Source organism: Nematolebias whitei, chromosome 14 (genome assembly GCF_014905685.2).
Source record: "Nematolebias whitei isolate Nwh7 chromosome 14, NemWhi1, whole genome shotgun sequence".
NCBI classification, from domain to species: Eukaryota; Metazoa; Chordata; class Actinopteri; order Cyprinodontiformes; family Rivulidae; genus Nematolebias; species Nematolebias whitei.
Window position 1 is genome coordinate 20284103 of NC_056511.1, and position 22766 is coordinate 20306868.

General features: G+C 37.6%; 3 protein-coding genes across 4 annotated transcripts in view; 1 reads left to right on the forward strand and 2 right to left on the reverse strand.

Annotated features, from left to right (window-relative positions):
- grm5a (glutamate receptor, metabotropic 5a) overlaps positions 1–1725 on the reverse strand; it is a 42290-nt gene extending 40565 nt beyond the window's left edge. The window contains exons 1-3 of the mRNA XM_037687374.1: positions 1654–1725; positions 1241–1534; positions 1026–1159 (exon numbers count right to left, since the gene is read on the reverse strand). Coding sequence (XP_037543302.1) covers positions 1026–1159; positions 1241–1465 — 359 coding nt within the window. The 5' untranslated portion in view covers positions 1466–1534; positions 1654–1725. The remainder of the gene's footprint in view (positions 1–1025; positions 1160–1240; positions 1535–1653) is intronic.
- A 6096-nt stretch (positions 1726–7821) lies between these two features.
- LOC119420008 (tyrosinase) lies at positions 7822–12926 on the forward strand. Its single transcript, XM_037687375.1, has 5 exons — positions 7822–8699; positions 10387–10603; positions 12022–12169; positions 12243–12424; positions 12614–12926. Exons 1-5 carry the CDS (start codon positions 7878–7880, stop codon positions 12877–12879), a joined length of 1635 nt encoding a protein of 544 aa, XP_037543303.1. The 5' UTR covers positions 7822–7877; the 3' UTR covers positions 12880–12926.
- A 2854-nt stretch (positions 12927–15780) lies between these two features.
- chordc1b (cysteine and histidine-rich domain (CHORD) containing 1b) overlaps positions 15781–22766 on the reverse strand; it is a 14127-nt gene continuing 7141 nt past the window's right edge. The window contains exons 2-11 of one of the 2 annotated variants that reach the window (XM_037687378.1): positions 20224–20273; positions 20089–20145; positions 19779–19939; positions 19453–19553; positions 19118–19173; positions 17154–17224; positions 16873–16978; positions 16603–16722; positions 16447–16509; positions 15781–16071 (exon numbers count right to left, since the gene is read on the reverse strand). In XM_037687378.1, coding sequence (XP_037543306.1) covers positions 15901–16071; positions 16447–16509; positions 16603–16722; positions 16873–16978; positions 17154–17224; positions 19118–19173; positions 19453–19553; positions 19779–19939; positions 20089–20145; positions 20224–20273 — 956 coding nt within the window. In that variant the 3' untranslated portion in view covers positions 15781–15900. Of the gene's footprint in view, positions 16072–16446; positions 16510–16602; positions 16723–16872; positions 16979–17153; positions 17225–19117; positions 19177–19452; positions 19554–19778; positions 19940–20088; positions 20146–20223; positions 20274–22766 lie in introns of both variants that reach the window. The other variant, XM_037687376.1, reaches the window with a different exon arrangement.

The following is a 22766-nucleotide window of genomic DNA, read 5'->3' on the forward strand; positions in this document are numbered from 1 at the left end:
TTATTTGGAAACATGTATATATATATATATACATGTTTCCAAATAATGGGATAATTATGGCTGAAAGTTTAGCTCTGTCTTTTTGGCTGTAAAACTAACTGAACATTTAATTTTAGGTGAAACAAAAGTAAAACAAACAAAAAAAAAGTACAGTGTATAGAAGTAACCATTTCACATGAAGAGGAGCAATAACTACAAAAAATATTTTAACATGCATGGACCAAAATCCCTTCAGTTACCAGCAGTCTCAGGTACTGTATTTTAAAGTTTCTTTGTCATCTAGCTATGAGGTTGGATTTATTTTTATTCTTATTTGATTCATATTTAAATTTTTATGCCAGATTGATCATTTTGTCTTTGATTTAGGCTATTAAGCTTCAGATAAAAATAACTCAAGTATTTTAGTAATTTTAAATGGAATATGCTGCGGTACAATTATCATGATATGAAATGGGCACTGAAATATTAACATTTAACTCATCAATTAGTATTTTATATGTAACCTATTGTCCTGATAGTAACGTTGAGCTATTTAGTTCACATAAAAACTCATAAAACAAGGCACATATGTTTCTTATACTTAGGTGCAAAAAATAGAAAATCTGTTTAAGAAATTTGTACTTTGTAAAAAAAATCTGTGAATCTTTAGTTATAGATTGTTCAGAACAACACCATTAAGAAAATAAAATTTTTACTGTTATTTATTGTTACATAAGGTTTTGCTACTTATTCCTGCTTTTCATTTCTGATAGTTTTGTTATATTTTGTGTTCTGTAATGTTCTTTATACATAATGGAAGGTTAAATAACTGTATAATAAATAAATGGACTTTACTTAAAGATGTAACGGTATTTGCATTTCATGTATTATATTATTGCATTTGACCCGCAGTCCTCTGATAGAATTTAAATGTGGCTCTCTCAGGGAAAAAGTTTGGGCACCCCTGGTTTAGAGTTAATAGACGATTAAGTCATACCAGTAAAAACGTGTTCTTTAAGAGATTGACTTTGTGATTGGTTGCTGACCTTATCTCACAGCCCAGGCTGATGTTAGGAAGAATACTGGGGTCTGCATTGATCCTGTCTAGAGTGTGCATCATGGCCTCCACCCTCTGGATCCCATACTGCTCACGTATTGCTCCACACTTCCGCTCATGGACCTGAGCAAAAAGTAGGATTATTAACAGGTAACATAAAACAAACAGAGATATAAACAGTTGTGTGATTGAAACAACAGGTACTTTATCTGCAGGTGGTTGGTGGTGGACAGAGAACAGGGCTCCTATGATGATGTCTCCTGGAAGATGAGCCAATCTTCTTCTCTCGTTGTTTTGAGCCACAGTTCCTGCCAGGCCTTTCAAACTCAGCCAGTTCACATCAAGTCCAAGTAGCAACACGACTGCAAACAGTCTCATGTGCACTCTTTTTCCTCTGCATGCGCTCTTACTGATTCCTCCTGCCATCATGTGTCCAGTCAGAGCTGAAGTTCACATGGACGTTTGCATGTTTTGCATGATGAGCCGAGGCTAAGACTCCTGCAGGAAAACATAAAAACTCAGTGTAGAAACAGAACTAAGAGAAAATAACTCCAACTAAAATCTTGATGCATGATCTAAAACATATTTTACTCAAATATATATATTTTTGTATTTACCTCAGTGAAACATCCTGTTTACCTTTTTGTTGCCAGCTGTCATTCAGATGTGTCCTGCTGAGAGTCTTCCTGTTACAGAGAAGCTGCTGCAGCTTTGTGCTCAGGCTCAGTCTAGTGCCTGGCTACAGCAAACTGCAAATAGCAGCAGATAATACAGACGGTTATTGGAACATGTTTGACTTACTGACGCACAAGACAGCCCCCCCTCCTTTTCTCGCTCCCCCTCCTCCTCCGCTCTTCTCCATTTTCTTCCTCGTCTTCCACCAAAACAGCAAAGAGCATCATCAGTGATCACTCAGATGTTAAATTCAAAATGAAAACTAAAAACTAAAGGCGCATGCTCTTTTTTTCCAACATTCTGTTATCTTTTTGTTTTTTTTTCATGCTTTGATTGTAAAATACTGAAAATTATTAGTTAGTCGTCAATAGCTCTATCTAGAATGTTTGTCAATCCTACCAGACAGACAAGTTTAGGAAGTTTGTTGAAGTTTAGAGATCTATAGTCTTAAAGGAATAGTTTAAACATTTATTTTTGTGTAATCCGACAGGATGAAACATTCTCATAAGGTTCTCGTAGTATTTTTTTTCATCCTAAACCATCAAGAATTTTTTTTTTACATTTCCACATTTTATTTAAAAGAAGAAAGAAAAAAAAAACGTTCAAATCAAGTTTTTTTAAAAGGTTTGCAAATATAACTTCAGTGAAAATTCCTGTTAGGGTACCAACCCTTTAGATAGTAAAATAAAAGTGTGAAAGTAAAAGAGTTTTAGGGATCATTCCCTTGCAGCTTTCTTTAGGTTGTTTTGTGAAATTGGGCAAACTTGAGGGAACATTCAGCATCATTTTGTGGAACACGGACAGTTTGAGGGACTTAGGGTTCTCAGATGTTTTTGTGTGATAAATAATGGAACAATAACATTCACTTTGACACAAGACTGGAAATTGTAAGGCGGCGTGTAATACTGTCTGTATGTGTGAACATTTTTGAAAAAACTTCAAATCAATGAGAGCAAAATTGAGTTACTTAGTTACCAGGGGAGATCAGGTGCTTTAATAAAGCATAAAGCGTGGCTGAGACGCCATCTAGTGTCAAGTATCTTATAGGCAACGTTTTTTGGTGAATATCACAATCCATTATTTTCACAATGAAAGTACAAATAGTCAAGTCGACTTTATTTATAAAGCACATTTAAAACAGCAACTGTTACCCAAGTGCTTAACAATAAAATCAATGGGAGTAATTTCATGGGGAAAAAAAAATAAAATAAAAACAATGGCAGTACTAAAAATTAATTAAAAGCAGCAAAAGAGAAAAATAATAAATGCAGAGCAATAACATACTAAATTGAGTCACATTGTGTACAAAAGCCAGAGAAAACAGATGTGTTTTTAGCAGAGATTTAAAATCAGGGGGTGAAGTTGGGCGTCAGGTTGTTCCAGAGTTTAGGGCCCACGACTGAAAAAGCCCGATCACCTCTGAGCTTCAATCTTATTTTTGGAACAGACAAAAGCAGCTGATCGGCTGATCTCAGGGCCCAAGAAGGACCATATGGTTCCAGTAGCTCAGAAAGATAAGGGGGTGCAAGGCTATGCACCTAAAGGTTAGCAGCAGGATTTTAAAATTAATTCTGGTACGTTCAGGTAGCCAGTGATGGAAGGATAAAACTGGCTTAATATGATCAAACCTACGAGATCCTGTTAAGAGCCGAGCTGCAGCATTTTGGATGAGCTGGAGATGCAAAATGGAGACCTGACTGACCCCAACATAGAGTGTGTTACAGTAGTCCAGTCAGGTAGTAATAAAGACATGGACTAGTTTTTCAAGGTCAAATCTGGACAACACTGACTTAAGCTTAGCTATCTGCTTTAACTGGAAGAAGCTTTTCTGCAGAACACAGTTAATTTGTTATTAAACTTAAAGTCAGAGTCTAAAACTGACCTCCTGACTCAGACAGTTCAATATAAAAGTCTGATTGTAGACTGTACAAAGATTTTGTGCAGGGGGCGGGGGGGGGGGGGGGGGGGGGGGGGGTGTCATGTGAAGCAGCAGCAGTAAGAATGAAAACATTCTGAGAAAGCATCAGAGAATAAAACTCTGCCCTAAGCAACAATGTGCTCATCAGCTGCTGCTCAGTAAATACTTTGTTCCCAGTCTTTATAGTGATTTGTTCTGTTGATGACGCATGGTTAACAAGTCATTTCAAATTCAGAATAAAAATATCAGAAACACGTTTAATTAAAGCTGCAAGCAGCATTGGAGACCCTTGCACCAAAGGGCCGCTCCGGCCTTACGGCGACGGCGGGATCTCCAGCTAGTCCACCCAGTCACCATCATGAACGATCTCGCGCCAATCCCGCATGCGTTCACCATGGTGCGCATTTCCCGAATCTTCAGTATCGCCCTCCGTCCATGTCGTTACTTGTCCAGCTGCAGGTCTTACAAGTATAGTCGAAATCTGACCTTCCAGACAGGAGGTATGGTGACTTCCTGTTTTGTTGCGAATGTTTGACAAACAAGCACTTCCTTTATGCTTTTCAACATGTCATGTGTGGTAATCAACAGTTAGCGAACAAAGTTAAAGTTTCAGTCTAATACCTTGCACAGTGCAAAGCTGGAAGTGTCATCCAATAATTGAATTTTTTTTCTCTGACTAGGTGGGGCTTAAGTGATGTCATGAATCAACAATACCAATGTGTCTAGACGTGCTCACTGATGAAACACAAAAACTCAGGTTCAGCTCGGATGATGCATCACTGAGATATAACCGTTGGAATAATGTAGGGGGCACATTTGAGTCAAATGTTAAAGAACAATATTAATGTGTCTAAGTGCTCACTGATCACACACATAAAATCTGTTACATATTGGATGATATTTCACTGAGCTATAACTGTGGGAATACTGTAGGGGGCGCACTTGAGTCAAAAAGGTAAACAACAATACCAGTGTGTGTAGAAGTGTTCATTAATTACTTACTAAAAATCTGGCCTAGACCAGATGATATTTCACTGAGATATAACTCTTGGAATAATTTAGGGGGTGCATTTGAGTTATATGTTAAACCACAATATCAATGTGTCTAGAAGCGCTCACTGATTATGCATAAAAAATCTGGTTCCGATCGGATGATGTGTCACTGAGATCTAACTGTTGGAATAACATAGGGGGCGCACGTCAGTCAAATGTTAAAGAACAATACCAATGTGTCTATAAGTGCTCACTGATCACATGCAATAAATATGGTACATATTGAATGATATTTCACTGAGCTATAACTGTAGGAATAATGTAGGGGCGCACTGGAGTCAAAAGTTAAAAAAACATTACCAATGTGTCTATAAGTGTTCACTAATGACGCACCCAAAATCTGGTTCAGATCAGATGATATATCACTGAGATATAACTTTTGGAATAATCTAGGGAGCACACTCGAGTCAAATGTTAAATAATAACACAAATGTATAGAAGTGCTCACTGATCATGCACCAAAATCTGGTGCAGATCGGAAAATATATCATTGAGATATAACAGTTTGAATAATCTAGGGGGAGCACTTGAGTCATATGTTAAACCACAATATTAATGTGTCTAAAAGTCCTCACTGATGACGTGCAATAAATCTGGTGCAGATCGGATATTGTATCACTGAGCTATAACTTTAGGAATAATGTAGGTGGTGCTGTGGAGGCTATTGGCCACTTATCATTGATACCTGTTCAAGGGGCGGATAATGATTGATCCTAGTGATTTTGGTGCACCTCGGCTGAAATCTGTGCAATTTAGAGCAAAACGTATTGCAACGACATCACTTCTTAATTTGCCACGCCGCCTCGCCCACATCCTCAAGCAAAACCGTTTGCACTTTAAATCAAGTCAGACCATATTATTTGTCTTCTAACACAGGATCATCCTGATTAGGTCAATGGTGTCAAAGAGGGAGCATTCCAAGTTAAAAAAGAGACTTCCTGTTGCAAGGTGGCGGGGCTTTGATGCCGTTAAAATTTGACTTCAGTGCATTGTCGGGCATCCAAAAGGGATGAGTCATGCCAAGTTTCGTGCATTTCGGTCTTTCAATGTGAAAGTTATAGAGTTTGGAAATTTATGGCGTGAATCAAAATTTTGAGTCCTGGCCACGCCCCTTTAACATATACAAAAACGCAAGCTTTAGATAACTTTTACTCTCCAATGTCTTAAGGGCATATCAACCAAGTTTGAAGGCAATCCTTCAAAATTCCTAGGAGGAGTTTGTTCAAATTTGCAATTAGAAACTCCCAAAAATGACCCTTTGACCCAAAATGGCTGACTTCCTGTTGGTTTTGGACCAGGGCTTCAAGAGACTTTTTCATAGGTCCTGAGAAGATACAGATGTTCACCAAGTTTCTGAATTATAGGTGAAAAAATGGCTTGGGGATGAGGTTTTAAAATATTCTAGGGGGCGCTGTGGAGGCTATTGTCCACTTATCATGGCTTCCTGTTCAAGGGGTGGATAATGATCTATCGTACTGATTTTGGTGCACCTCGGTTCCAAACTGTGGAATTTAGAGCCAAATGTATGGTGACAGCGTTACGTCTTACTTCGCCACACTGCGCCACTCACATGCTCCACCCAAAACTGTCAGTGTTGGAAAGCAAGTTACACCAACATGTCTTCAGTCACTGGACACACTATCATGCTGATCAGGTAACAGGGGTTAGATAGGGATTGTTCATTGTAAAACTGTATACTTCCTGTTGTCAGGGTGCGTGGCTTAAGTGATGTCATGATTTGACCATTCAGTCTTGCAGGGGACTGGAAGTGGATCAATCAGTGAAGGTTTGATGTGTCAGACAGTTTTAGTGTAGGAGCTATTAGCGTTTTGTTTTTCATGGCGAAATGTCAAACTTTGAGGTCTGGCCCCGTCCCTTCAGCATGCTCCGAAATGAACCGTTTAGATAACTTTACGTCCCCCGTGCCTTTTGACCAAAATGGGTAAGTTTGAAACCGATTGAGCGAAATCCCTAGGAGGGGTTTGTTCAAATGCGGAGGCTGTGAACCGCCAAAAAGGTGTGAAAATTGGGTCAACATTCCAAAATGGCTGCCTTCCTGTTTATCGTGCAACGTTGGTGCCAGAGGGTTTTCTGTGCATCTTGGGGAATTGGACAAGCATACCAAATTTCATGTTTCTATGACAAACTAAGGTTAAAGCGGAGGGTATTTTGAACATTTCTAGATGGCGCTCTTGAGCCGTCTCTGTTGCGATTTTCGCCACACCGTAATTTTTCACCAGTCCTGATGCGTCCTCCAAATTTGGTGACTTTTGGGATCTGTTAAGGCCCCCAAAACAACAATTCATTTGGCAGAAAAAATTGTAGCTCAGGCCTGAACAGAGCGATTACAATAGGCCTTCGCAGCGCTTTGCTGCTCTGGCCTAGTTATAGGGATGTTTGCTCACACTTTATTCACAATAAATGAGAGCATGATGGCTTAGTGGCTAGCACAGTTGCTTCACAGCAAAATGGACTTGGGCTCAATCTTCGGTTTGGACCTGGGGTCGTTTTGTATGGAGTTTGCATGTTCTCCTCATTTGTGTGGGTTTGCTCTGGTCCCCCCCCCCCCCCCCCCACACACACACACACCGTCTACAAATATATGCATATTAGGCTGCCTTAAGGCACATAATAAAATTGGAATAAATAAATAAAAATAAAAAATAAACATCTGTGATCTCCCTGGGATTTGTCTGGATAAATAAAAATTATTCAAGATTTTGTATTTATTTTTTTTTAACACTCAGTTTATATTAAATAAAAATTAAAATGTTTAAATAAGCTTTTTATTTTTAGGTGTAAGTATTTCTGTGGACTGAAAATAAATAATGCATGAGCAGCCATCAAAGATTTGCTTTCAACAGCCTCACCCCACAAGACTTACTCTATTTAATTAATTAATTAATTAATTAATTAATTAATTAATTAATTTAAAAAAGAAAGAAAGACAGAAGCTTTGCTTTCCTTCTAATTTTTTTCGCTCTGTGGTCCAACCACTGCCATGGTAATTTTCATCCCATAATGGCAGGAAAAGCTGTTTATTTAGACTGTTTCATGGTTTAAGAGCTTCAGCATGTGACTGGGAGGTGGGGAGGTAGAGTGGAGCTTGAGGAATGTTCCCTCTTTCTCACTTGGGGAAATATTTTAGTTAATTTCTTTTCAAGTGCCTACCATCTCCATCTCTGTGCTGCTGTGATGTGGCCGATAAAACCGTTTTTTTTCTTTTTGTGTCTCGCCCCCACCTATCAACAGTTTCCCCGTCTTTGTACCACTCCAGAAGCCCTGCAGACCAAGGAGTGCTGCCCGCCTTGGGAGGGCGACGGCTCAGCTTGTGGGGCCAGGTCGGGCAGAGGTTCCTGTGAGAATGTAGTGGTCTCGGAACAGCCCGACGGGCCACAGTACCCCTTCTCCGGCTTGGACGATCGAGAGAAGTGGCCCTTGGTTTTCTACAACCGAACCTGTCGGTGTGTCGAGAACTTTATGGGATTCAACTGTGCGGACTGTAAGTTTGGCTACTTTGGGGAGAACTGCCACGAGAGAAGAGAGTCTCTGAGGAGGAACATTTTTCACCTGACCAGAGCGGAGAGGAACAGACTTGTGTCTTATCTGAACCTGGCCAAGCAGACAGTCAGCAGAGACTATGTTGTGGCAACAGGGACATACAGGGACATGGCGAACGGCTCCATCCCTCTGTTTGCTGATGTGTCTGTGTATGATGTGTTTGTGTGGATGCATTACTACGTGTCCCGGAATGCATTGCTGGGTGGGCCGGGAAATGTGTGGACTGATGTGGACTTTGCTCACTGGGCCCCTGCATTCCCCCCATGGCACCGCGTGTACCTGCTCCACTGGGAACATGAGATCAGAAAGCTGACCGGAGACCAGAGTTTCACCATTCCTTACTGGGACTGGAGAGATGTCCAGGGCTGTGATGTGTGCACAGATGAGCTGATGGGAGGCAGGAGCCCTGGGGACCCCTCTCTTATCAGCCCAGGTTCTGTCTTTTCCTCTTGGAAAGTAAGTTATTTTATTTCTTTGGAAAATCACTTTAAAATTGATATATATGAGGGGTGTAGAGACTTGTCTTGCAAATTCAGCCAATTTTACTACAGCCAAAACACAAAATACCAAAAAGTACAAATATATAGCCTTCTCAGGTGTTAAAAATTTGTTATTTAATTAAATTAAAATCAGTTTATTTGCATAGCGCCAAGTCACAACAGACGTCACCTCGGGGCACTGAACAGAAACATTCATATATAAAAATAATAATTTAACACTATTTATCTGAGGAGCAGACCGTTTTGACTAACTTCATCACAGACCTCTCATCTTGAGCAAGCAAGAAGGCGACAGTGGAAAGGAAAAACTCCCTCATGAGGAAGAAACCTTTAGCAGAACCAGGCTCAGGACAAGCCGTAATCTGTTTCAACCAGCTGGGTTTAATAGGAACAGGAAGGAGGAACAGATACACAATGGCACGTCAAGAATCACACGTTAAGATAGAAATATAATCAAATGAAAATTATTTAATTTTAACAATTCTTTTAAGGAAATTAAGTCAGTTTGTCCTCCAGTAGTCTAAGCCTATGGCAGCATAACAAGCCAACCCTAACTATAGGATTTATCAAAAAGGAAAGTCTTAAGCCCAGTCTTAAAACTGGACAATGTATCAGCCTCATGGACAGAAACTGGAAGTTGGTTCCACAAGAGAAGAGCCTAATAACTGAAAGACCTTCCTCACATTCTGCTTTTGGAAACTTTAGGAACCACAAATAAGCCTGCAGTCTGAGAGCGAAGTGCTCTGTTAGGAAAATATGGAACAATAAGATCTGTAATATAAGATGGAGCTAGGTTGTTGAGTGCTTTGTAGGTTAGAAGTAAGATTTTGAATTATATGTTGAATTTGACAGGGAGCCGATGGAGAGAAGCTGAAACTGGAGAGATATGATCTCTCCTACTAACTCACTCTGGCAGCAGCATTTTGGATCAACTGAAGATGTTTTAAAGACATTTTTGGACACCCAGATAACAAACCATTGCAATAGTCCAGTCTAGACGTGACAAATGCAAGAACCATTTTTTCTGCATCATTTTTAGATAAGACATTTCTAATTTAAAGATATTACACAGATGGAAGAGGGAAGCTATGGTAATGTTTTTAATGTTGGGGATAAAAAACATGTCCTGAACAAAAATAACACCAATATTTTTAACATTAGAGCTGGAGGACAGATTAATGCCATCTAAGGAGGGAGAAAGACTGAAAAACTCTTGTGAACTCTTTTATTTATTTTTTTAAATAAGAGATTTTTATTTTATTTTATTGTGCACAAAGGTTTTGTGTTTTGAACAAAAAAATTGGAAAACATCTTTGTTGTTCCTGTTGGATCACAAAAATATTATTTAATCTTGTACATAAGTGTTTCTGTTGTGTTCACTACCAAGCACTGGAATTGGTGTCGGCTGATTATTAACAATGTTGCTTTAAACAACACAGATCATTTACAAATCTGATATTTTAACAAATAAATTTTTAAACAAACTGAATTTAATTCATTTAAATTTTACTTCATTTGTAATTTTGGTATAAAAATGATCAAATTACTGAGTAAAATAGTATTTATGTACATTGGCAAGATGTTTTCCAGGGAGCCTAGTTTATTGGTAGACTGTGACTCTCCCTTGTGCTTTCTCACTACAGGTTCTATGCTCTAAGGCTGAAGAGTACAGTAACAGAGGTGTTTTATGTGATGCCAGTGATGAAGGCCCAGTGCGCCGCAATCCCGGAAACCATAATCGAAATTTAGTTGAAAGATTACCAACTTCTGCAGATGTGGAGTTCACGCTCAGCCTCCCAAACTATGACACTGGAGCAATGGACCGCAGCGCCAACATGAGCTTCAGGAACACTCTGGAAGGTCAGATAAACTTTCCAAAAACACACACTGGGATGCGACAGACAAGAAGATCTTTGCTTAATCTCTGTAATATGTCAGCTCGTGCTGACTGCTCTGTGAGAACTGACATAAACGTGGACTCGACGTTACAAATTCAACGCAAATTAATCTATCATAGGACTGAATGACACACAAAAACATTTTTTACACCTAAGAGAGTTGCTGCTCTTTCATAAAAAAAGTCATCTCAGAAGTCTCCCTCAGGTGGTTTTGCCACCGTTTGCACTTTCAAATGAATCACATGATGGTTGGCGCCCATGTGACCCTGACCTCAGCAGCCCACATGATGAGCTGAAGACACACATGTGACCTGAACACTCTGACTTTCTGCACAGCAAGTTCCAACTCATCGACCCATCACTTGGAGTTAAATAAGCCCCTTGAACAAAATAAAGTGTTCAAGAGCAAAAAAATTCAATTCAGTTCAGTTTTAGTGGCAAGTCATAACAGAAGTCATCTCAGGGCACTGAACAGAAACATTTATATATGTAAAAAACAAGTTAACACTATATACAGGTATCTGAGGAGCAGACTGCCTTGAGTTTAACTTCATCGCAGACTCTCATCTTGATCAAGAGGAACAGATACACAATGGAAGGTCAAGAATCACATGTTAAGATAGAAATAAAAACTATTCAGTTGTAACAATTAATTTAAGGAAATGTTAATTCAACCTTTATTTATGCATGCTAGTCAATGTAAACACGTTGACCACATTAAGGAAATGTGGTCAATTTGTCCTCCTGTAGTCTAAGCCCATAACAAGACAAACCTAACTATAGGATTTATCAAAAAGGAAAGTCTTAAGCCCAGTCTTAAAACTGGACAATGTGTCAGCCTCATGGACAGAAACTGGAAGTTGGTTCCACAAGAGAGGAGCCTGATAAATGGAAGATCTTTCTCCCATTCTGCTTTTGGAAACTATAGGAACCACAAGTAAACCTGCAGTCTGAGAGTGAAGTGATCTGTTAGGAAAATATGGAACAATAAGATCTTTAATATAAGATGGATCTAGGTTGTTGAGAGCTTTGTATTGTGAATTTGACAGGGAGCCAATGGGGAAAAAAAAATCTAAAATTATTTGGTTGTCTGCCACTCAGACTTTTAGGATTATTAACATTTTAGAATGGGATGGTTTTGTATATTTGTCAGGAACATGTTTTAAATGTTACATTTCCTTGTCAAATCATAGTAAATGAAAGGAAAGCTGTGGGAAACACTTTCTGAGTTTACAGTACTTGTATCCCTTATAAATAAAATTCTTGCTCATTTAGTGTTACCAAAGCTAGGAATCATATTGTACATTTCTTTCCATTTAAGGAGGTAAAATAGCCCACCCTACTTTTGATTCTTCATTTCATGAACTTTTCTTCTTGCAGGATTTGGGGACCCTCAGACGGGGTTAGGTAACAGTGCTCGTTTGGGTATGCATGCTTCTCTGCACGTGTATATGAACGGGTCCATGTCGTCAGTGCAGGGCTCTGCAAACGACCCCATATTTATTCTTCACCATGCTTTTGTTGACAGGTGAGTAACAGACAGACACATGCTGGAAATATGAACATAAACACTGAACTCTATTTTCTTCTTTCTATGAAAGTCTCTATGAGCAGTGGCTAAGGAGGCACAGCCCGTCTCCATCCCAGTATCCAGAGTTTAATGCACCCATTGGACACAATGGTGACTACCACATGGCACCATTCCTGCCTCTCCACAGAAACAAAGAGTACTTTATCTCCAGCAAAGAGCTTGGATATGAGTATTCCCACTTGCTTAATGCTAGTAAGTTCTCTTCTGGGAATTAACTTTAAGATAATCAACTTCTTTTTATCATCTGCACTCTGTTCCCCCACAAAGGTTTCTATTAATTGAGCATGAAAAAAATATTCTACAACAGTATTATGTGTTAAAGAAATATACGGAATTTGAAGTTAAGCTCAAACTTATATTCTTCACTGATCTCATTTTTAGACCAAAGGCTTGCAGAATCCATGCGTCCCTACCTGGATGACCTGCAGGGCATGTGGCCCTGGCTGCTGCTCGCAGGACTTTGTGGAGTAATCGTGACAATGACCATTGTTACTGCTGTCCTGCTTGCAAAACGTCCATCTAAAGGAATGCTGTGGCCTTCTGTAAAAAGCTGGAGGCATGCGCTTGCTCTCCCAGAGAGACAGCCTCTTATCTGGAGCAACAAAATGGAAGAATCCAATTACAACAGCTACCAAACCACCATGTAAAAACACAAGTTGTGCAGAGATGTACCAACACTGTTAACTTTGTTCATATCAGCAGATTTAAATATGTACTGTGTTGAAAATTGTGCATGCAGGAACTTGTAAAATGCTGTTTAAATCAATAAATGGATATTTTTTTTCTCCTAAGAAAACCAATAGTCTATGTTAATAAACTATTTAGCAACATTGTTCACAATAATTTTTTTATCAGTTTTTTTTCCACATTAAAAAAAAAAAAGTCAGCTGAAAGGCTGAGAAGACGATATTTACTTCAGTGGTAGTTTGAGCACTAAAGTTTTGCACAATTTTCTCTCTCGTTACCCCGGTGATGATTCGGATCATGGTTTTTGTTACAACTTATTTTCAGGAAAAGGCATGAATAATAATTATAATTTATTGAATTTGTACCACACTCAACAAGTGCTACAATATTAAACAGTTAAAAGATAGAGCATAAACTAAAAGAAGCAGTATTAAAATTTCATTTAAATACTATAATATCTTTCAAATGAGAAGGTATTCAGTCCTTTCTTAAAACTTTCTATATTCTGGGATATCCTTAGATGGTCGGGGAGGGTGTTCCACAGACGAGCAGCAGCCGAGCAGAAGGCCTCATCACCCATGGTGCAGTTTTTCCTGGGAGGGTGTAGGAATTTGTGGAGCGGAGGGATCATGTTGTTTGAGCAGTGAACAATTCTTTGAGGTAGTACGGGGAATTGCCTTGACTGGATTGGTGAGTAAGGAAACCTTGTGGAGGGATAGAAGGATAGGGGTGATGTCATGTTTCCTTTGTTTCATCAGAATCCTGACGCACTGTTCTGACCATACTGAAGTTTTTGAATGTGTTTGGAAGGAATCCCATAAAAAACGTGCATTGCTGTAGCCCAGTCTTGAGGACATGAAGGCATAGACAAGTTTTTTTTTTAGCTTTGGGAAAGGATGGCATTTGGAGATGTTTGACTAAGTCATATATTTTATTTCAACTAAAAATTTAGGTAAATTAATAAAAAAGCCCAAGACTAAGCTCCATCTAGCAAAATTAACCCAAGAGCAATTATTTTTGCTTGTAAAATATATTCCAAAAAACAAACAAACAAACAAAAAAAACAGTTATAACACCAAATCCTCTGGATTTGGAAAAGTGCAATTTTTAGATTCAGGTAAAAACAGCTAATATTACAAAGGCTCACAGACTATTCAGTCTTTTTTAAAATAAACTGTTGACACGCACCCTCAAACAGAGGTGATTTATCAGTGTTTTTAATTTTATTTTAGTTTCAGTTAGCTTGACTGTGATGCTTTTAAGGGTCAAAAGAAATGTTTACCGACCGGTCAATGAAAACTTGGGAACAGATTCCACATCAACCACAGCTCTGACGTTGACACCAGATGGTTCTTCCAGTCTGTCTTGTTTTCTTGACTCCATCTTCTTCCTCAGTTACCTTCTGAGACAGAACCTTCTTGAAATGAACCACGTTCACAGGCTTTGAATAAATCATTGTTGCATGGTTCCTGCGAGTGTTGGTGAAGTCCACATTTTGGACCCTCGTTACATTATGATATTCTACTCCAATAGCTTTTGAGTGAGATAAAGTTTCCTAGGCCAAAAATAAAATGGAAAGTTCCTGGAGAAACTTTGATGGGGACTGCCACGCTGCTGCCAATTTAAAGTTTTGATTTGACAGTACTGTTTTTGGATTCGCCAAATTTCATCTCAATAGTGCATCTTTAAAGATGTGGTGGTAGGAAGTTTGCTCGACGACATTTTTGTTCAAGGAGCTCTCCACTCTAGGTCATGTGACTTCAGAGATGCAGTTAAGAGGGTGAAAAGTGCTCCGTCAGGTGTTTTGCATGTGAAAAATGGCATATTTGCTTGCAAATTACGTTGCTATGGTAACTCGAAACGCCAATAAAATAGCACACATCACGGCACCAAGCCGGTCATTTTGATACATTTGAGGGGATATACTTTGCAGTTTGGGTCGCAGTAAAGTTGACAAGAGTAAGAAATAAAGTTAAGAAACCTTTTATTATGTGGTGTTAGGTTGTTTGAATGTGAAAAAGTGCACCTTTCTTTGCAATTTACGTTGCCATGGTAACTCAAAAGGCCAATAAATAGGATTACAGAGCTGAAACATCGTTTCTTAAGCAGTCCCCAATAAAATAAAAACACACATTCTAAGCTTAGACAGCTGTCTAGTGTAAAACAGTACTTTGGTCAAAATACTTTGTATTTATTTGGCATTCTCAAAAAATACAGAACATTCTCAATGAAAACATAAAGATGAAAAATAAGTTCATTTTAGCATTTAAAAAAAAAAGAATAGCAAAAAATTTAAATGTAATTTAAAAAAAAACATTGTAGCAAACTTGCAAATTAACTATGACAAAGTTCATATAGTTGGAACAAATTTGCCAAACATTTTAACTTTTATTTCTATTGAATAAATTCCCTATGATAGACATCTTGAGACAGAGAACCGTTGTTTATTGTCATCACACCAATACGGAAATACATTTATTGCATGAGGAGTATCGAGTCTGACAAGACAGATGAAACAAACTACACAATGAATGAAATCAAAAGATGAATAAAATAGAATTACAGATCTGAAACATTGTTTTATGTGTACTATGAATAGAACAATGGAAATGATCAGGTGGAATTATGTTTTAGAATCATTGCGAAAAGATGGACACAACCTTCTAACTTTTGATTTTCAGAAAGGTTGAGCTCATGTCACCCAATTAAAGTCAACAAAATTTAGGAGTTTCATTTGTCACAAACTGAACTCAGCTTTTAATTAAATATTTCAAGATGACAAAATAACGTCCAAAAGCTGAAAGGACCGGACGCAACATTTATCATTATGATGAATATTATAGGTGCAAAATTCTGACTCTTTATGAAAAATGCTTTAAAGGCCAAAAAGCTATCCTTTACCCAAGTAAATAACTTACATTGTGCTTTCTTGCTTGTGTTAAAGCAAGAAGTAAATATATGTGTTTTTGAAATCATCGTCATTAATCTTCATCCTCACTGTCGGTCTCTACTTTCTTCTTCTCGCTCTCCTTTGGTGGAGCAACAGGAGGAGGAAGATCGAGACGAGCCCAGGACATCACCTCAGCCTTCTTCATCGCTACTTCGATCTTGGCTGCCATCATGTTCACCATGCTCTTACTCACATCTATCACCTTTGAAAGGAAACAAAGAGAAAGAGAAACTTATCCCACAAGTTCTAAAACAGTGCATCATTTGTACTTTACCATTTAAGCAAAAATAAAACAAAGACTGAATCAGTCTTCAGGTTTCTGTCAATCGAACTGAAGTGCTCTTTAACTGTGTCCTCTATTCAAACCAGCAACCAAACTGGAGGAACAAAGTCGAATTGGAGCTGGTGGTTTACACCCAGGAATAAATTAAAGGTTAGCATTTAAATCAGTGCTGCAAAATGTTTTGAGTGTATTCTAAAAGAATAATTATACTGTCATTTAAAAACCATGTTGTATAATTAAAGTGGCTAACAGCAAAGGTGTCAAGCCTATTCGTGTCATTAAAACTGTACTTACTCCCCACAGGCTGATTTTCTGCACAAATTCCTTTTCTCCATCAAATACAATGTAGATGTTGAGCTGGAAAACAAAAAAACAAAACAAAAAAAAGACATGATTGGATCGACAAGAACAGTTTGACATGAAATCATCTGGCAGAAGACAAGCTCTCACCGTGGTGCTGTTAGCATCAACATAGCTTAGCTCGGGGATGGCATTTTTGGCATAAATAGAAATGATGACCTGACTCCCAGTTTGGTGCCAGTCAAACCTACAGGGGACCACCTTCTTTCCCTGCAAAGATAATTCAGATAAAGATTCCTATATCGGCTGCTATATTGTTGAAGCAAAGCAACGTCTTTCACTGTGTGGCCACTAGATGGAGCTCCAGTTGAAGCTTCGCACACACCGAATGACTTTATACCACAAGGCAGACATTACTACCTCATCCTTTTTCCTCCATAGATGTGCTCCCTTTGCGCAGCCTTCCTGAGAAAGGAAGGTGTTAAAGTCTGAGGTTTTCCTCTTACAGCAGCTCCAGTATTTCATCCTGGACACAAAGGACAAACATCAACACTGGTTGGATTTTCAGCAGCAACATACATAACAAGAACATTTAATGCTACTCTTCATTATTCTTTAGCAATTTTCACAAAATATCTTCTAAATTATTTCAATAAATACAATCTACATATTACAGTTAGAACATTGATAGTAGTACTAACCCTTCATGGAAAATTGGGACTCCAGCGTGGTATAGGCACACATCAGAGTCACTTGCAGGTCCCTCGAACGTCTAACGTAAACAAGAAGTGTTTGTGTTAATAAATCTGAAAATTAATTTCAACCTTTAACTGGCTAAGAGGCAAAACAGGATATAAAAACTTTTTTCAATCTGCTTCTAATATTCTTAATTTTGTCAAGAATTCAGTTATTTGTTAGCTTAAACTCAGTGTTTTTATTGAATGATTCAAGTACCAAAGAAGTTCTTCTGTTATAATGCTGACAATGATTTAAACTGAACTTTAAAACTAAACAAAACAAGGAGTGTAACTGATGAAAAAGCCTACAAAATGGCACATATGGTTTTCAATTAATTTCCTTCAAGTATGAGTATGTAACTAAATTCAAAACAGCTAAGCTCTTGTAAATGAGTCATTGTGACTCAATGGGAACTAACGTGTATAAATAAAGGTTGAATGAAAAAACAAAAGTCAAAACAAAATTTCCTCCTGATTTCTGTTTGAATCTCAGCGTTTCTGATCTGAAACCATTTGGCGTTTGTTTAGCATATATCTTAGATCCTTATTAACAGTTTCTCTTTATACTGTACATAATTTCATTCCACCTCATGTACGACATGTGATGGTAATGATAATAAAAATGACCTGAACTTGATCTGAAGGTAAAAACTAGCCTGTGTGAAAACTTTTCTATGTTCAGTAAAAAAAAAGAAAAGAATGCTCTTTTGACATTTTTAATGGAATAAATCTAGATCACCATACTGTATTTTCCTGACATTAAGTCACACTTTTTTCATAGTTTGGTCAGTCCTGTGACGTATAATCCAAAGCGACTTATATGCGTTTTTTTCTCCCTATTCATGACACAATTTTTGACCGACGCGTTAAATGTTCAATCAAACAGACATGAACCAAAGAGTAAACTTTACCATTTGCAACCCTGAGAGGGACCTCTAGGCTTTTGACAACTATGTGTTTTCCTCTTCCGTTACCTCCCCACGCCCCACTCTTCCTCCAGAGTTGGCGGAGTTGTTTAGAAGCGACACTGAGGATGGTAACTTGCTTGTCGGACTCGTTGGCTTGTTAAATAAACCTGTTCAGGATACCAGGTATGTTCTGTGTTATTCCCAATTCAGATTAGGGGTGCACTGATAAATCAGCAGGCCGATTTATTGACCTCGATTTCCTTAATTTTTGGAAATCAGAAATCGGCTGATATGTGCAAGAGAAATTGATTTTACAGATTTTTTTTTTAGTTTCAACAACAATTGTCTGAATTTCATTTATATTTCAGAGCACTACCTCATGGCCAGTTAAAACAAGTTTGTATTGTTTCTAGGATATTGTTCAAGGGTCTGTTTTTCCAACAAAATAATATTGGAAAATTGAAGGTGCATTGTGACCTTATAACACCTGAGTGTCGATTTAAAACAAAATAGGTATCGGTCAAAATCGGAATCAGCAAATCAGACTTTTTAGAAATCGGTGATCAGCCAGAAAACTGCAATCGGTGCACCCCTAGATGGAAAATAAAAATAAAAATCTGTATGCTTTTTTATAACTGTCTATTGTTGTCATCATTCTTTGTTGAAATCAGGTCTCTTGTCAATGAGTCATTGAGGCCTGTCTAAATAAAAGCTGAATGAATGAATGAATGAAAATGTCTGTTCTTGCCCTTTGTGAAATACACGTCTAAATAAATGCGACTTATACTGCGAAGCGACTTATATATACATGTTTTTTTCCTTTTCATGAGGCATATTTTGACTGATACGACCTATACTCCGAAGCCACGTATAGTCCGGATAACATGGTAATTTGTTTCCACACAAAATGTGTTTATTTTTTCAAGACTTGTTAACATTAAGGTCACTGAATTCAACATTAAAGCTGCCTTTGTTAAAATAGCGTAAAACAGATGGAAATAGAATTACATTTACACTTACTTTAGTACATCCTCCATTTTTACACGACGTTCCAAGTTTGATTTCATCATCATCTTCTTCTATGAGTAAAAAAAAAAAAAAGGTAGAGCTTAAAAACCCATGGTGAGAATTAAAAATGCATTGGGCTGTCGCCTTCTTGTCATCTTTATCTCAAACATCCTGATGTGAATGACACAAACGATGAAAAAAAATCCCAGGTGCCATCCATTAAACTCTACTGTCAACATGACCTTCATGCATACTATGACGTGCACTGAGTGAAAGAAAGATGACTGGAAATGTGGAACTATATTAAAGATGATCAAAGAGGCGAAGGCAAAAAGCTCGCTCCCCACCTTTCTTGTCCGTTTTATTTTCAGAGAGCTTCAGTTTCTCCAGTGCCTGCTTTAGAGAGGTGGAGACTTTATGAGTCAATCTCACTACCGGCTCATCAGAACTGTAAGAGAAACAAATAGAACACAGTTAAAACCAAATCATAAAGACAACATGCAGACTTTTTAGTTGTTAAAATATTACAATAATCACATAAAAGCAGATTTAGATAAAATATGTTCTATAAAAAAAATAGTCCTATTGCCCATATAAAGTTTTGTGAAGATACATTTTGTTAACATTGCTGCTACTTTCCTTTGTGTCAAAAAGAAATGGCAGTGAAACCAACCTGGGTCTGTATATTGCCTCCTGAGGTTTTGGTGCAGAGATTATGTACTCGTTAAACTTTGTTGTCGGTGTTTCCACCTCTTTTTTCTCTCCCGATGTCGTCACGTCTGGTTTCACCGGCTCAGGGGGCTTCTCTTTGTTGTGGGGACCTTTTGTACAACCCTGAGAGAAAAAAAAAAGTCACTGTATTGGACTTAAAACAATGTGCTGGGGTCACAAAAGTGACGATCAATACCTATGAAACAGAAGACAATGGAGGGGGAACTCAAAGTGCAGAAATTGGGTGATTTAGAACAAAAAGAAAAACTTACAGCAATGCTAAGGAAGTCTGAGAAGTCAGTAGTTCTTCTCTTGCAGCAGGACCATCCCTAAAAAGGACAGACATATTCAATTTAAACAGATCTTAAACAGTGTGAGCTGTGGGCACAGTCTTCACGCATTTTTACCTTCAAAGCATCGTGGAACACTGGGACCCCCGGGTGAAAGGTGCAACCATCTGTAAAGACAAAAACACTTTGATCAACCTGCAGGAAAACTGTTGGAGGGATGTGGAAGTGGTAATAGTTTACAAGTAAGCCTAAATTATTTCTGAATAAAAACAGGCCATAAAAAAAAAAGAGTGCTGACTTTGTAGAATGGTTTTATATATGTTTGAACTTGTAACAGCAATAAAAACTAGTGACTTTTTAACGTTTTGTCTTTTTATTCACACAAAATATCTCATTAAAATCTTAAACATTCAACGTGAAAGCAAACTTTAATGTGGTCTATTAAATGACAAAAATGTAAAGTCAAGAAGGTCCAACAATACTCAGAGAACCAGGGGAAAAAAATAATAATACAAATGACAACACTAAGATTACACAGGTTTTATAAGCATATGTAGAAGAACACTACCTTGTATTAAAATATAGCTTTTACCAATTGTTAGAAAAAATAAATAGAAAATACAGCTGATTTGATGGAACCAGGGAAACTATAGAAATTCAAAAAAACCCAATCCTAGCCATTTAACAGGACTTAAAACTGTATTACACACATAAACAAACAGGTCCAAACAAAAGAAAATTAGTGAATCTTAGTAAATGTCCAGAAACAAGAGTAGCCTTTTATAAAATGTTTACCATTTTCTCATAATAATAAATATTTCAATATTTAGCCAGTTTCTCTTGCTGATTAATATTTTCAGGCCGTACCGAAAGTTTAATGCCATCAGTGTCAGTACAAAACTAGTCTGAACTCTAAAACCAGCACCATTGTTTAGATTTTAGCACATAGTACTCGGTATGAAAAGCAAACACAGGCGTGCATATATAAACTGAAATGTCATTTTTCCAAAAATGTCTACTTTTTAAATACATAATAAAAATTTGCCATTTAAAAGTTTTCACTAAGTATTGTTTTCCTTATGTAGACTCTTTATAGGTGAACAAGAGGTAGAAAGTCACAAAAAGTACTCTGCAAAATATCCGTGACAGTGTGTAGAAAGATTTCATTAAATTTGGGACATGGAAATCTACCGGTACTCTTTTTTTCCCTATGGTCCACAAACCATTTCTTGGATTTCCCTCCAGTAAAATGTTCTGCACAGTTTTATGCACTCCTATAAGAAGCACCATGACCACAAATCATAGGACATAAATCACTTTCTGTGCAGTACAGCCTGAGGCGTGCCACTGTCATAGATACACCACTTAGATATACCTAAATGTAATTATAATATACTCTTCTGTTGTGAAAAAGCACCATCCTATTAAAATGGAAATTAAACTTGGCTCCTGGTTTGAGTGTACACACTACGGTAGAGTTCTGGAAGACAGAGGATGACAAGTCAAAGAAAAAAACAGCCCACTGAGGACTTCCCGAGGGTCTGTTGTGGGAACTGAAGACATCATCTCCACCTTGACAGTTCAATTACATTTCAACCAGAACATAAAATAAACAAAGGTATCACGTATGAACTTTGTCTTTTAATAATAAATAAGGAAATCAAAGGTTTAAAAGTAAAAAGCCTTGAAACTAACCTACACTCACAAACATATAGCACGTGTGTGAGGTTACTACCGTACGTGTTTCAAAATGAGGGAGAAATGACTTTTTAAATTTTGTACTTTTTTTATTTCAAAATTAAAACAATTTCCTTAAAATAAATAGTTTGCACCAACTTCAAAACAAGATTTTCATTATACTTTCATATGTTTGTAAATATATATGTTCATCAAATAAAACTGAAAGACATAACTAAGAAAAAAAACAAAGACTTTTTGTAGTATCTCAAATTCAGGCCCCAATATTAATCCTTGTATACAATTTAAACTTTATTTTGTTTTGACTGAGCTTCTTAAGACTGTGCTTATTTACTTCCACAGACTTTGGGCGGAAAATACAGTATGAATTAAAAAAATAATAATAATGAAAATGTTTTTTAAATATGTATATGTGTATATCTTACAGTTTATACTTTTTTTAGATGTAACTGGGACCCTGTGTACACAATTTCGTTCCACCTCATGAACCACATGTGATGCGAATGACAAACAACCTTGAATCTTGAATATGTATGTGTATGTATGTACCGTATTTTCCATCGTACATGTCGCACCGCCCTATAAGTCGCATCAGTCCATACTTAGCTAATAAAATGGAAAAATTCATAAATGTCGCTTCGCCGTATACGTCGCATCTATTATGCGTCACAGCTGACACACTGCATTTGTTTCACGTCACCGAATGCACAGGAGGACTTTAACAAGAATTCAACAATATTAACACTTAAAAACAACTATTTGTTTGCTCGAAATTATAGCAAAGGTGTGTCTCAGTTGAACTTTAATGATCAGCTGCATTTCGTGGGGGCGGTGCAGCGAAATGAAGCTGGTTTGACGGTTGCTCCAAGCGAGCAGAACGAAGGTGTCAGTCTATGGCAAGCCGATTGTGTCATTAATAGCTGGTGAAGAGTCTCAGTCATCCAGGACATGGTAAATTCAAA